General features: G+C 57.4%; 1 protein-coding gene across 24 annotated transcripts in view; it reads right to left on the bottom strand.

The window, feature by feature from the left end:
- Nucleotides 1-15746, bottom strand: part of EXD3 (exonuclease 3'-5' domain containing 3) — a 297113-nt gene that overhangs the window by 20041 nt on the left and 261326 nt on the right. For 20 of the 24 annotated variants that reach the window (XM_069770633.1, XM_069770629.1, XM_069770640.1 and 17 more), the window contains one exon: nt 13290-14355. The exons of the other annotated variants lie outside the window; for them this stretch is intronic. In XM_069770633.1, coding sequence (XP_069626734.1) covers nt 13918-14355 — 438 coding nt within the window. In that variant the 3' untranslated portion in view covers nt 13290-13917. Of the gene's footprint in view, nt 1-13289; nt 14356-15746 lie in introns of those variants that run through there. 24 annotated transcript variants of the gene reach the window in all.

Consider the following 15746-nt stretch of genomic DNA (forward strand, 5'->3'; position numbering starts at 1 on the left):
CTGCGCCAGACCCATCACTTTTTATTTACTAAAGCAAAAAATTGATTTAGTGGACATAGCTGCATAAAAATGGAAACTTGAGCAGCTCGAGACCAAGAAGCTTGTGTAGCCTGCAGGTTGTCCAGGGAAGAGACTGCCTTTACTGACCCGAGAGCAGGCTCCCCAGCACAGTAACATGATTTTGGAGCCTGGCCCCTTGTCCTGGGCAATCACAGTAAGCATCGGGGCAAAGCTGGGAGGAGGTGAGACACACACACACACACACACACACCCCCGCCGGGCAGCGCCTGCTGCTTTAATTGAGGCGAGAATAGAAGCTGCAGCAGAAAACGGGAATTAAAAAAAAAAAAAAAAAAGCGTGAGAAAGGAAATCTGAGCAAGGCCTGGAGCAATCTAACCAATCCAGCGGAAACAATAGCCCAGGAAGAAAAACCAGTTCCTACACATAAGGTAGAATAGGCTGGGAACGGGCTGGAGGAGGGGCAGGGAAGGCTCACCCCATGCGCTCCCAGCCTGCAGAACAAGATGGGCATTATGAGGCTGCGGCTGCCCGGGGCACGGTGCCCCCTTTCCCAAGGGCTCCGGGCAGCCGGGGAGGATGCCTGCCCAGTCGGGCCAGTTTGCTGCCTGCACTGCTGCCTGTGCTGCTGCCCAGCGCGGCCAGGGCCCAGGCTGCCTCGACATAGCGGGTTTGGGGGGAAAACCCCCTAGCCCTGGCCGTGTGTCCTGTACCCCACAGGGATGGACAGAGCAAGGCACAGCAGTTTTCTTCCAGTCTGGGTTTCACAGGGCTCAGCCCCGGGATGGGCTCAGCACCCAGGCTGAGCTGGGCTGGGCTTACCACTTCAACTGGGCTCAGCACCCATCTGGGCTCAGCATCCAGGCTGGGCTCAGCAACTGGCCTGAGGTTAGACCCGAGGATGGGATTAGACCCCTGGCTGGGATTAGCCCCTATCCTGAGATTAGCCCCCAGGCTGCGCTCACTCCCAGGCAGAGCTCACTCCCATGCTGGGCTCACTTCCAGGCAGGAGCTCACCCCCAGGCTGGGCTCATCCCCAGGCTAAACTCACCCCCAGGCTGGGCTCAAAGGGCAGCAGAGCCAGGCTGTGCCACCAGCCCGGCTCCTTGGGGCCGAGCGTGGGTGCCTGTTGGGGAGGCGGCTGCTGCCAGCTTGGCCATGGCTGGGGAGGAAGGGAACACAGTATTTTACAGAGGTAACAAACCATTCGCAGCACCCGCCCGTGGGCCAGCATGGGCCTGCCTGGCCACCCCACTGCCAATGTGGCCCCTTGGGGAAATGGCCATAGACGCACCTTCTCACCTCCCCAGATCCCACCTGCAGGAGGTCTGTCTGTTCCTCCTGGGCAGCACACCCTGGTAGGCAAACCCTTGGGCTGCAGGATGGATTGGTTGAAGGTGGGGAAAGCCTGAATATATAAACTAGCTCCAGCATGGTCCAGCGGCTAGCCCCCTGCCCTGGACACAGCCATGGGTGCTGGATTTGTCCCCTTGGCTGCGTGGCAGCAGTTGGGACGTGGCCAGGGGGTTGTGCTCCCCACAGCCGAGAGGGCTGGATACTTTCATTTTGAAGCAGAAGCTTAAATTCTGCTAAAATCAAAACCACCGTCACGCTCCGCACCATGAGCTGCAGGGACTTTCCTGCACCTGAGGATTTCAATTCCCTCCAGCCCTGGCTCTGCAGTCGACTCAGGCTGCCCCCAGACCTGCTCCCCACGGCCTCTCCACAGCCCTGCAGCGGGCTGAGCTGGATCCGTCCTCCCAGCCCTCCATCGTGCTGCACAGCTGGGGGGGAGAAGGCAAGGCTCCCTGCCAGCCTGCACTCTGCCTGCCACGAGCCAAACAGTTCTCAGCACCCTACAAATACCTCCCTGCCCACCCCGGCGGGGCCGGGGGCAGCAGCCTGGTGAGGAGGCAGTGGCTCCCTGCTTGCACTGGGACTTGGCCTCGCTTGGTGTGCACAGGAGGAGTCAAAGAGAGGGAGGGCAAAGCTGTTCCCAGCACATTTTTCTGCTTTGACACACTTGCGAACCCTTCGAGTGCTGCAGCTGGGTTCCCAGCACCCCGCATCAGCTGTCCAGCCTGCACCCTTCCGCCAGTGGCACACGGGGCTCCGGATTCCCCAAATACCTGGCAGGAAGCAGCACAGGATGACTGTGCAGGGCAGGCAGAGGTTTTTGGGCTCAAGTCACAGGCAAGGGTGTCTCGCCGGCCCTGACATGTGGAGCAGTAAAAGCTGCCCCAGGGTCCCACGCATGCCCGTCTCAGCACTTAATGAGGTCTTGCAACTGGTTCAGGCTCCCAGCACTGCCAGTCGGGAGCCTGTAAAAATCAGCTGTGGTGCAACGTCCTGGGCATGCGTCAAGATGAGCCCCAGACCCCCCAACATCCAAAGCCAGCCTTTAGTTTAATAAAGAAAAAAAAGCTCCTAAGGCAGAGATACCACATTTGCAACACCGCAGGGCCCCTTGGGCAGCTCGCCAGCAGCCTGACAGAGGGACGCACTTTGCATCTCGGTTTGCATGTTACCATCCACCAAGTCCAGGAGAAACCCAAGCAGGCACGGTGCTCGCACAGCCCACTGCCACACACGGCTGCATGACCCACATGGCGGCAGAGCTGGGACTCCGCTCCCTGAGATGGCCCCTTCCCCAGCAGGGCAGGACCGTGGGTGGCAGAACCCCATGCCCAGCTGACCTGACAGGATCAGCTCCTCCTCCTCACTCTGAGATGAAGATGCTGAAAGGCCAGCAGCATCCTTGGCAGCCTGGGAAGGGAGATCCCGGAGGACTTGGGAGGCTCTGGATATTTGCTGGCTCAGCGCAGCTGTGCTTTGCTCCTGCCTCTGCTTTGGAGGGTCCCCTGCAGAGCGGCTGCTCCCCTCGCCTGGGCAGCACTAACCCCCTGATGGAGGAGGCTTTGTCTTCTACTCCCACCACCTCCCACCTGGTCACCCCATTCCCACCACCTCCAGTATGATCAACCCACTCTCATCACCTCCACAATATCCACCTTCAGTCTGGTCACCCCACACCAACCAGACCCATATCCATCAGCCCCACTCCCATCACCTCCAGTTTAGTCTCCCCACTCCCATCACCCCCACACCTATCACCCCCACTCCAACCAATTCCACATGCATTCAACACCAAGCTCTTCCCTGCCCTCTCATTTCCCTTGTGCTCTGCCTTTCCACCTTGGGAGGCATTTCTGGCTCGATGCTCTCCAGTTCATTCACTTCTCGCTCACGTGTTCACTCCGGGCTCTCTTGCCCTGCCAATACCCACCCTGCATCCCAATGCCAAGACCATTTCCCTGCGTAACCCTTCTTAGAGCTTGTCACCAGCCACTCCACAGAGAAGTCACTTTTCCCTTCAGCCCCCTTCCGAGTCCCATTGTGACTCCTAACAGCCTTCTCCTCTTGGATTTAGCAAAACCCATCCAATCCTTTTGGTTAATTCTCTTTTTTCCCCCAACCAAATGGTTTGCAACATTTGTTTTTTTACTTCTGGGGGACAGCTGAGCAGGCAGCAGCCTTCCAGCGGCCCCGTAAGACTAAACCCAAACCTGTGCCCTGTGCTTCCGCTGAGCCCTACATCAAAAAGCCATGATGAGCAGAGACAGCTCATGAGCAAACCCATTTCTGTCACACCCAGTGACAGTGATGAGAAGAGGAGCAAAGCTCTGACAGCATCTCGGTAGAGAACCCCCCAGCCCAGGGCTCCCCGGAACTCCAACTCCAGCCCAGAGTTGCAGCCCTGCAGGGCTCAGGCAGTGGCAAACACCCAAGCACGCAGATGGAAAATGGCTGAAAGCAGATTTGACATTTTGCAGAATAGAAGGGGAAGGAGTGATGCTGGGGACGGCAGGGAAATACCTCCCACAGGGCTCCCGCTGGCAGCGGAGGTTTCCATCCTGCCTCTTGGCTCTCTGTGACGTTTGACAGGTCATACCCTGGATGTGTTTGCCACAAGATTGTGCACCCAGGACCCCGAGCCCACCGAGGTGGTGATGTGTTCCTGGTACGCTGCTCCTGCTGCAGCTATCTGCAGCCACCAGCCTCCCTGGCCAGGCTGGCTGCACTGCTGGTGCTGGAGGAGGGCACACGGCTCCCCTGCTCAGCCTTCACCACTCAGGCTGTGGGCTGAGGACAGATGATGTCCCCAGAAGAGGGGACAGAGCTTTATCCTGACGTCTTTGGGCAAGCTATGGCAGCAGCCCAAGAGCCCGGTGAGAGCCTCACACAGAGACTGGCACCATCTCTCACCTTGGGGTGGTCCCCGTGAGCATGGGACTGCTCCAGAAACCGTCACCCCCTGGGCACAAAAGAGGTAGGAAAGGAAATGGGCATGAAGGCCAGATCCTCTCTGGCAGGGTACCGAAGGGCTGCACAACCCTTGCTTGGCCAAGAAAGACTCTGGGAATAAGCTGTGGCTCAGCATGTGCTGCAGGGCTGGCAGGGAGCATGCAGACCTCGCACCCAGAGCCCTCCTGATGAGTGTCACCCCCGAACCCAGTCTGTCCCCTCCTGGGCATGCTGTTATCACCAGATGGGCAAGGCGGACTGCAGCCAGATGGGCAGGGGAATGGCTGCATGTGAGGCAACATGTGTCACAACATGGCCAGACTCAGCGGGTCGCTGCCCAACATCTCTAGGGGCTGTCAGGAGGGCTCCCATGGGGCAGCCAGCAGCCCTGGGGTGGTGGGCAGTGGGCAGGGGCTTGGTCGCAGGCAGCATACAGGCAGCTGGTGAGAAGGGGGAGCGCTCGGAGGGTGTAGGCAGCCCCTGCCTGCAGACCCCCATGGTGCAGTGGGTTTGTTTGCATGGTGTATTGCTGCAGGTGTGCCAGGAGCTGGCAGCCGCCCCGGTGTGCCACGGCCTGGCCAAATGTGGTTTCTTGCTGGCATGCAGCCGCCATGCTGGCAGCAGCCACCTTCCTCGGGGTGCTTACAGCCTCCCCGGGGTGCTTGGTGGAGCCGGGGCCCCTGTGGCAGCTCTGTCTTCAGGCTCTGCCCTCCCAGCTGGGATGCCCTTGGGCTGGATGCTGCTTGCTCCCACAGGGCTGGGCACTTCACATGCACTGTGGGCTTATCCATGCACCCCAGCACCTGCTGGCAGCTGCCTGTTGTGGGCAGCCAGCAGGACCCTGTCTGCGTGTCCATGGTGCCCAGCACCCTGTGGAGGGTGGAGCTGCTCAGCAGCTCTGGACAATGAAACCGTGACCTTATCTTGAGCAGAGCCTGCCATGACCCAGGACTGGGTTGCTGCTCCTGAGAGGGGGGCTTCAGGAGCACAGCAGAGTGAGGGGCTCCTATTTCCCCTTTGTTTTGCTTGGTCACCATCCCCAGGTGGGACAGGAGGGACATTGCACACTCCACCCTGGTGGGAAGCCGCTGGTGGGAAGCCCTTATGGGCTCTGCAGTGGCTGGGGGTGTGGAGATGGAGCAAATATTTGCCCTTGCAAATGCAGTTGTTGCCATTGCTGTTACAATGAAGTCGGAACATGCTCTCCATCGCAGGTAAATATCTCGCAGCACAGGTGGATTTGCCTCTCTTGAGGTCACTTTATTTCCCGGGTGCCATTGTCACTGTGCTGTCCCCTGGGTCTATCCTGGTGACTTTTCATTTCCACTCATTGGTAAGAAGAATCGCTCAGCAGCTCCTTGCTCCTGCCCAGAGGAGCCACCTCTAGTGCCGAGTACCCTGGCCCTGTCCTGGCTGGCAGCCCTGCAGCTCCCAAAGCCCCTCCAAGAGAAGACACCAGCACCTTCGAACCCATGCTCAACCCCCAGGATGTTGGGGTCAAGGCTGGGGGGAGCCCATCAGCAAACACTTGCCAGCATGAAGGGGCTGCAAGAGCCCAAGAAGGCCAGATCCTTCCCTCACGCCAGCAGTGCTGAAACGCACCCTGGGGTGGTGGGTGCTCTTGCAGGTTCATCCCACATCATGGGCATCTCCACCCCACGTGGGTCCCTAGCCCGGGGCTGGGCACTCCCCCCCTGCCATCAGCAGGGGGAAAAATGCAGAAGCTATGTCTCAGCCTCGGCTGTCCCTCACCGTGGCGTCAGGGCTGCTCTCTGACAGCCCTGCAGATCCCCAGGCAGGGATTCTTTCCTTGGTCCCAGCCCAGACAGGGGTCAACAGTGCTCAGGGGCCCACCTCTCCATTGAGGCAGCAGCTACCCAGATATTCCATATGTGGAGGGCCACCACGACACCAGAGGCCCCAGGCCAGGAGCAGACCTACCTGTGAGCCATCCATCATTCCTAACAGCCTCTGCTGATGGAGCTGCCCAGTTTCCCCAGGCTTTGCTCTCCTCGCAGCTGAAGGTCTAACTTGAATCCTCCCTGCTGTGAGTTGAGACTTGGCCTCGTCCTCATGGAGAGCATAAAAATCCCATACTCTTGCCTGCATTAGCTCAAACACATGCCAAGGCTGTTGGGGAGAAAGTGGTTCTCAGTGCAGACCCTGCTCATCTCACAGAGCCACTGGGGCTGGGGGAGCTTCTTGACAAATGGAGCAGCAACAGAGGGGATGATGGTGCTGCTGGTCATACAGCTTGGCCAGGATGTCATCGTGGAAATGGCATGTCCTGCCTGTGAATTCGGTGACAGTCGGTCCCTGTGCACAATCCTCCCAGGCAGCCTGGGATGGTCCCTGCTACAGTTCATCCTCATCACCATGCCTGGAGGAGGAGTGGGAGGTCCCCACAGCTCCTCCATGGCATCACCTGCCAGCCTCTGAGCAAAGGCATCAGCCTCTGCCTGCACTGCCTGCACATCTGGAGTAGGACGGAGGAAAATACAGGCAATAGGAGCAATCTTAACACCCAGGATGACATTCCCAATCCATCCTGCCACCATCCTTCTCTCTGGACAACTCTTGGCAGGGCTGAGACCAAGGCTGGTCACCTCTGGCACCAAAACTGGGCCGTTATGGCTGTAGGACACACTGTGAATGAAGGTGCACAGGTCACATGCTGCCACAGGGGCCCCAAACTTACTGAGAAACCTTTGGTAGAACAAGGGTGGAAAAAGCAGGGATTTTGGTGCGGACCAGGCTGGTGCCAAGCACCTTTGGAAGGCTCTCACCATCTGATGCAATGGTTGGCCTCCGTGGTACAGCTGACCCCATGGGGGAGCAGAGCGTGAAGGCACACGGCTGGGCTCTGCTACCATTTCCAGCACAGAGGAGCTCACAGGGAGCACCACCTACTTTGAGAACAACCATGTGCATCTCACCTCAAGGGAAAACACCAGCTCTTGCAGGGCTTCTCCAAAACAGTGCCCCAAAAACAGTCTCAGAAAGAAGCCATGCAAGCTGCTGACTGGGACCTACAAGAGGAAAGCCCCTGGGAGCAGTCTGGGGGAAGACTCACTGCTGCTGGAGCCAGGAGAAACCCTGGGAGACCTTGTGCAGCGATTCCCCATGTTCCCAGCCCAACGCCTCCCAGATGTGCTAACATGACCCCAGTGTGTTGATGACATGTGAGGTCACTGCGGCGGGACAGGCGTGTTTCTGGGGGGCTCCCAACCCTCTACATCTTGTCACTGCAGCGGGAAGCCTGGGGAGCTATCTATAGCTTCACATGGTAGTGTCACACAAAAAAAGGTAAAACGGGGTAATAACATACTCATAAACATGTGACATTATTTTAGGGTTTTGCTGAAACCAAGGGATTTGCTCTCTACTGTTTCATCGGCCAACTGGAGGAGAGAAAGCTGGGACAGATGGCAGTCCAACCTCACCAAACCTGGTTTTGCTCTTTTGCTGATGAACAGGACATCAGCAGGCAAGAGGCAGCAAAACTTTAATTTCACCCTGCAGAAAAAAATACCTGTGAGTGGAAAATGCTGACAGGCTCTTTTTGGAGGCGAAGTCGGGGAAGGAAGGTGTGTGCTCCATTCCTCGCATTCCTCCCCAGTTCCCTCCGGATGGCAGCCGTGCTCCCCAGGGTCCACCCAGGTGCCCAGGGTGTGATGGAGAGGGCTGAGGATCCTGTCCTGCAGCCTCGCTGGTTCCACCAGCTGGGCAGGGCTGAACATCTTCCCTTCCCAGTAGGGGGGCAGAGGGATGGGACCAAGGTCTGAATCCTGCTGGGGTCTGAGAAATGAAATCTTTGATTTATGTGGGCAGCATCTTCAGAAACACTTGGGTGAAGCTCCCTCACAGGCCAACGCTGTGTCCCCGGGTGCCATCCCACTGAACCCCAGTGTCCTGCCATGGCCGTCACATTGCATCCCTATGGCCACACACTGGTGCCTGCTTCAGAGCAGGGCACCTTGGGCTCATCCGAACATCCAAGTGCAGCTGGTGGGATGTCACCTCCTCCAGACACCCCACACTGTCCCCTCTCCTGCAACACCAACCCGGAAACCAGAGGAAAAGCCATTGCGTGGCTGTGCACTCCCATCCCCGTGCCGTCCTGGCTGCTGGGCGCGGAGCAGCGTCGGCTCCCTCCCGGGCACATGCGTGAGGGCAGAGCGCCAACAGCTAATGGGAAAGTTCAGGGTCGGGGCGAGCCGCGGGGAGAGGCACATAAAGGGCTTATTGTGCGGCAGGTCTCTCTCGGCTGTGCTCATACAGGGCTAGCAGTTCAACAACAAAACGCAGCTCAGAAATATGACAAGACACCTTTTTCCCAGGCTGCTGTTAAACTCTAATTAAACATTTCAGCACACTCGAGCAAGAGAATGTCTGCTTCTCAGGCCCAGGCTATCTCAGCTGGAAAACGTCTCCTCTGGTACAAATGGGCTCGCGCAGGTTGACCCAGAAAGATGCCCCTTGGGCCCATGGATGATGTGAGCCCATGTACCAGGGTGGGCAACCTGCTCCCATCCACCCGCCTTCAGGCCAGCAAGGAGGTCAGGCCAGAGGACAGGTCTGGGCTGGAGCAGCCCAAGAAGGGGCTGTGCAGCCAGGCACACCACAGGCCACACCACCGCCGGCAGCCGCTGGCACTTCTGCCCACTCCCCGCCGTGGCACCTGGGAGTCCCTGCTCCCACCGAGGGAGCACGGCCTGGAGAAGCAAGAGGCAGTGTCTGCACCCATGTCAGCCCGCTGCAAAGGAGAGCCAGGCAACAGCTGCTCCATGATAGCCTCAAATCAAGCCTTTACGACCCAGAAATTGCCCACTGAAGAAGAGGGACCGTGACTCTGCCTTGCCCATATGTGTCTGTGCAGCACCTTAGGAAAGGTCAGTGCCTCTCCAACCCACCGTCCTGCAAATATTTAACGCCACGCCTTACAGCAGCTGTACGGCACAGCCGACAAGCTCTGTCTTCAGACTTGATAGGTTTTTGGACCTCACAACTCCTATTTCAGTGAAGTGATTCTTCCCAAACTTCATCACTCCCACAGCCAGTCCCAGGGGAGCTGGTTCCCCTCCCCAGGCCTGGACTATGGTTCGGCTCCCCTGCTCCAGAGGTTTGGACATCTAAAAATAACCCAACAGACAAGCAAAATGTTGGATTCTCATTCTTTGGGTGCTTTGCGATGCTGACCTGCAGGCACTGACCATCATCACACCTCGCTGTGACATTTTGGTTGGTCTTAAGTAACTGCTTTCCCAACCTCCCCTATCCCACCCCCCGCAGCCTCTTCCATGCCTGGGCAGGCAATATTGGGCTTGGGCCCCTTCTCTGTCCCCCAGGGAAGCAGAGGTGCTCCCACACTTTCAATTGACCCAGAGATCTCCAAAGCTCAGCAGGCTGGGGGAGATGACCAGCCTCAGGATGCAGTGGTCCCTGCAGAAAGAACCAACCCAAAGCCTGTCTCCTTCTGAAATCCCACCCTTTGCTTTCCTCTGGGTTTTCTGGGGAGTAGAGGACAGCCTGGCCCCATAAGCAGTCCAGAGCCCCGAGAGGGGTTTGTCACTTGCTCTGTGGGACTGTGGGACTGTGGACCACTGGGGAGGACAGGGAGGCATTGCCACTGGCTTTGAGTCACCACCAACCAAGATGCAGGAACCAGAGCACACACCTTTCAAGCAGTGCTGTTGGAAAACCCAGTGAGGCTGGAATTGGCATCCTGCTATTTTAAAGAATGAAGGAGAAAGAAAAGAGGACAAAAGAGCTGAGCTATGAAGCCAGGTGCTGCTGGGAGTGAGGAGGGGTGTAAGTCAGCAGACAGGGGCATGGTGGCTTGAAGACCCCCCGCGGATCACCTGGATGCCCAGGATGGGTATGGTGATGGCGACCTGGCAAAGCCCGGTGAGCATGACAGGAGCCAGCCCTCCCCATGTTATTAAACACAGTCTTTGGCCATTAGTTGCAGTAATCCCTCAGCACCTTATTTCTAGCAGGCACAGACCATACCCCGCAAAAAACCCCACCCCTCATGCTCTGATGTATGACCCAGCCTCGTGGAGGGGACATGGCAGCACTGAGCTGCTGGCACCGATGTAGCTCAGCTGCTGTTTTCCAGCACCCCTCATCCCACCTGAGCATGATCCTGCAGGAGCAGCAAACCAGGGACATGTGGCTCCAGCTCACTGGGGACTTGCAAGCTGGTGGTTTCCCACATGCAACCTCACTAAGAAACAGGTCACCCAGGAAAGGGTTACTACAAAAAACTGCAATTTCTAAGATTGCTAAGTAGTGGGAAGGTGTTGTGCAGATTGGAGTGACAGCCCAGGCAATGACACTTGTAATTTGGCATCCTGTGGGGGTGGAATTTGGCAAAACTGGTCCCTCTTGCTCCGAGGACATTCCAGCTCCCCACACAGGCAGTCTGAGTTGAATTCCCTCAATAAATACAGCAGCCAGGGGTTTAATCTAACTCAGCCCACCTCCCCTTAGAAAAGCAGCAGCAGCATGCTCCTCAGGGAGGCTCCTCTCCTGCCCCAGCGAGGCTCCGTGCCTCCAACTGCCAGCGGTGATGTGGTTCCTGCCACTGGGCAGGCAATTGTCCCTGCAAAACCTCACCCTGGCATTTGGGCTGCCCTTGCTGGATGCTGTTAACCCCAAGAAAATGGCAACACTGACCTGTATCTGGTACCCTCCTGGGATGACACATGGCTGTGGATGGCTGACAGCCGTGGAGGGGGCCACGGCCATGCATGGGGCTGTCCCCAGGTGCCACGCACTCGTAGGGCTCGTTCCCCTCCTAAGCCACTGCAGCAGGATGGGGTGGGAGGCTGGGTTTAGGAAGGAATCTTGATTTTTCTAGGAAAAGCAAGGCAGGGCAGCAGGGCCCTTAAAGCCTCCCCACATGGCACCCAGGCTGTGCTGTGCTGCCTGGGCTTTGCGGGACATGTATGCCCCTGAATCCTGGTCCACCGAGGATGCACCATGAGTCCCAGTCCTGGCACAGACACGGCTGCAAGGCAGCAAGGGAGGTGATAGCTACAGGGACACAGACTGAGGACACCCATCATCTGGGCAGCACACACACCAAGGGGGCTCACCCTCAACTCCCCGCACACCCGGTCCTGGGGACCGCGTCCCTGACAGGCACTGTGTCCCACAGTCTCCCCACGGTGCCCACAGTTGGGGAGATTTTGACACTGTGAGCCAGTGATGGGGGGCCAGATCCTAACTTGTCGGCTGACTGTTTCCCAGGCTCTTCCGCCAGCTGCCCCCACCGCAAGGACGTGTGTGCTGATGGGATGGGATTGGGGCACAAGAGGGAAGCTGGGACAAAGGTGCTGCAATGCACTCCTCTCTGCTCTTGGCAAGGCCCGGGGACTCCGACTGGGAAGGGAAAAGGTTCCCAGGGCGAAGGTGTTAAATACCCTTCTCCCGTGCTGCTGTCACCTCACAGTCCCCGGGGTGTGAGAATCAGACTCTATTATCCCCTCATTAGGAACTAACATACTGTACTAACCTTTTCACATGAAAGCTATGGTCTGTTCGCAAACAAAAGCTGATGCTTGGTTCCCAGGAGTGGAAAAAAACCCAACCCCACAGGCACTTAGCAGGGGCTCTGGGGCCAGCCGGCCCCACTGGCTCCATGCAGACCTTGCTGAGCCCCAGCGGATGCTCCAGCGGGAGGACGGGGCTCCATGAGCGGGGGGCCAGCCAGGCATGCAGCCCCAGTGGAGTGGAGCAGGGGAAGCCCACCCAGGGTGAGGCGTCCTTCTTCCAGACCCTGAGATGGCTGGGGTCCTCCTTGCCTGTCCACCCCAGGGAGGGATGGATGGGGTTGTGGGTAGAGGTGCAAGGGGGACTCCCTCCCATGGGGTTTATGCTGCAGGGAGCCTTTCCCCATCAGGGCACGCTGCCTCAGCTGTCCGCTAGACAGGGGTCCCCAGGCAGCAGACCCCCTTCAGCCACTGGAGCTGCTGCAGCTCACCCCAGGCTGCCCCTAAGCAGTTTGCAGGGCTCAGGCTGGTTCTTCCCGCACCGCTGACCAAAGCAGGTTGGGATTTGTAATGTCTGCAACTCCCACAACCCTTCAGGCTACCCTGAAAGGTGGGAAGTGAGGTTGGGAAAGCATCACCCGGCCATGGAAAAAACCATCTGCACAACACCTGAGGCCCCAAGTCAGCATCCAGAGCGGCAAGATTCTAAGAGCACCGAGCACAGAAGGCGATGGCCTCCCTGGGAAACATGGCAGCAGCAGGGACGGGACATGTATCACTGTGGACCACATTTCCCTGCTCCAGACATTGGCAGACATCGCCTGAGAAGATGAACAGTTGGAGTAACATCCTCCTTGCTCAGGCTTTTAATTAAATGAGACCTGTCTGGGATGGCAATTTGAGCTTCTGCCCATCACAGCTGCTTGATGCTGAGATAAAGAAGGGGCTAGAGGAGAGATTGGGCTGTGTGTGAGAAAAAGAAAAGTTTTCCTGATTTCTTCAAAAATATCTGCTCTGCCTCACTTTTTGCTGGAGACCTTTGACAGCTCGGGGAAGTGGGCTTCAGAGGTGCCTAGGGTCACAGTAAGTGCTGAATGCCTGAAGAGTCCCACACCTGGTGACACATCCCTGCCTTCCCACATGGCTGCGAGACCCCACAAATCCCACACTCACTTGTTGCCTTGCAGCCTCAACCAGCTCCATGATTCTAACAAGGAAAGCAGGAGGAAGGAGAGATTTGTGTCCATTTCACCGCCCCCCCCCACGTCCATTGCTTCCTTCCCTGCCTGCCTCCACCTGCAGTCAGCTGTGAAGGCAGCTCCCACAACCTGCCTGTCCCTAAGGGCTGAGGGACTTTTCCAGGTCTCCCAACTAGCTGCTGGCCCATTCCCAGTGCCCCAGCGTGGGGCAGGGATGGGGTGCTCCCCCAGCTCTGTTGGCGGGTCCCATTGCAAAGAGGCAGGTGGTTTTTGCATTGCACACACATGTTTATTACATCCTGGCCCAAGCCCACTAAGCTGTTTCACACAGGCAGCAGGCAACAGCTTCCAGAGCTGTTTCGCTTCCACGGGATGCTATGAAGGTATCAGTGCTACACGCTGTTTTGCAAAGTAATTGAATTAAAACCGGTGAAACGTTTCGGTGCTGCCTGGCTGCTCTCCTCCGTGGTGTGGTTGGGTGCAGCGGCCCAGGGTGGCCTGAAGCACACGTGGCTGCTCTCCTGGGCTGCTCTTTTCAGTGGGTCACTTTTTTTCCCAGTTGCTGCAGTCAGATTTGGGTCATCAGGCTTGATCTAAACATGTCAGAGGACTGGAATTCAGGGGGAAGCAGAAGCATGATAAACGCAGGCTGTCTCCCGGTGCGCTTCTGGGCTGGTTTCAAAAAACTCTTGGTTCACTCTTAGTGTCCAGCAGATGGGCTGGGAAACCCGGCGGCAGATTTAGTTCATTGCCCGACACAGATGCCTTGGTGCTTGTGGCAGTGAGGGCAAAGCCTGTCCGCCGCACTGGCATTGACTGCAGCAGCACCTCTGCACACATGTGTCTGTGTAACGGAGACGAGCATGCGGGCAAGTTAGTGCTGCCTGTCCATAGTTCAGAAGTACCCTTGAGCCACAAACTGAGCCAAGGCCACAGGTGTTAAGTTTTGTGCAAGGTGAGAAGCAATCCTTACCCAGCAGCCAGGGCGGACGAGGCAGGAGGAGGGAGAGCTAGTGCAGAGGAGAGGCGCAGAGCTGAGTCGGGACCCTCGTCCCCCTGGCCATCGTCCCCAGGCTTCCCAGTGCCAGCTGAATCCCACAGGTCCTGAAGAGATTGATGCTCTCCAGGGAGGGGCAGGCAGAGCACTGTCAAACTTGCTGTAGCTGTGAGAGAGGAGTGGCCAGGAGGGTTTGTCCACTGCCTTCAGCCCAGCCCTGCTGCCCAGAGCTCCTCCCCAGCTCCAAATGTCCAGCACACTCGGGTCCAGCATGAGAGATGCACAGCGTCGTCCAAGCAAGCACGCTCGTTCCCGGGGCAGGCAGCAGCCCCAGACCTGCCGGGAGACCAGCCAGAAGACACAGAGAGATGGGTTTAGAGGACGGATCTGGATTTTCCGCTTCCCCTGCCTGAGGTCCACCTGAACCCAATCATTTCAAAGAGGTTCAGAACCAACCAAGCCACCTTGAGGCAAGGAAAATTAACTTCAAATGCAACATTTTAAGCTGAAACAAGTGATTCCCCACCCCCATTTTTCAGTTCAGACCATGCAGTGATGAGCACATTGCAGTCCAGTTCATGCAGATGCCAAGCTAGAGACCTCTTCGGCTCCATCAGCATCCTCACCCAACACTCTCTGCAGGTCCCTGAAGCCTTTCTGGTCCCCACCTGCTATGTCAGGGGGCTCAGTGCCCTTTTCCTCACTGTTCATTTCTTGTGGCCATTGCCGGTCAGGGCCTCTGGCCACTGCCTGCCAAGAGGTCCTGCAGACCAGCAGAGCTCTGGGATGCACAGGGCCAGGACTGGAGGATAAAACCCTCTGAGCTCTGCCTGAGCAGCCCAGGGCAAGAAGACTTGGTATTTGCCCTGGGAGGGAGGGCTGGAGGGAGCAGCTGGGTGGGAGCTTCTCCTGCTAAGCCCCATTTCACGGGTACCTGCAAGGTTGAGGTTCCTCAAACCAACAGCCCAGGCCCTCACACAAGTTCTTGCATACAAAAATGACACATGGAAATGAAAAATGGTACCTGGGTAGAGGCTTTGGGGGGAAGCAGCTTGCCATTTGGTCTTGGAGGCTCAACCTCAAAGTCCAAGGCAAGTCAAAGTCCAAACCTCCAAGTCCAAGGCTTTCTGGGGAAGGTGTGGGTGCTGATCTGCCAGAGCACCGGCCTCTGCCCTCACTGCTCTGCATGAACCATTAGGGACAAACCACACCAATGCAGAAGGTTACAGGGACCTCTGAAGCAGAGCATCCTTGGCAGCCCAGGAGACACCGCTCAGCTCACGGTGACTCTGACTGCCCTCAGGATTCCTGCTCCTCCAGTTTTACTCTCAGGCAAAGGAGAGGCTAAAGAGACATTATTATCCCCCCATGATAAAAGGGTGCTACCTGTGCCCTGCTGAATTACAGAGTCTGAGTGGAGATGGCAGAGGAGACACTGAAAGACCAGCCTGACACACAGCCACCCCTGTGGAGAGCACCCAGGTGGTCCTGGCACAGCCAAATCTGCACCTGCACCCGAAACCCCAGGGCTGAGCTAAAGGGACCATGGTGTACAATGGCAGCATGGCACAGCACAGGGCAGGGCACCAGTCATGCTGGGCTTCCACTGCATGCTGCACTGTGATGATGTGACACAGGAATGCTCTTGCTTGGGGACAGGAGTCCCAGGGACTGGGACACCAAGGTTTGCCATTCCCCTGCCACTCTCAGACAAGCTACCGAGTCCT

Source organism: Haliaeetus albicilla, chromosome 26 (genome assembly GCF_947461875.1).
Source record: "Haliaeetus albicilla chromosome 26, bHalAlb1.1, whole genome shotgun sequence".
Taxonomy (NCBI): Eukaryota; Metazoa; Chordata; class Aves; order Accipitriformes; family Accipitridae; genus Haliaeetus; species Haliaeetus albicilla.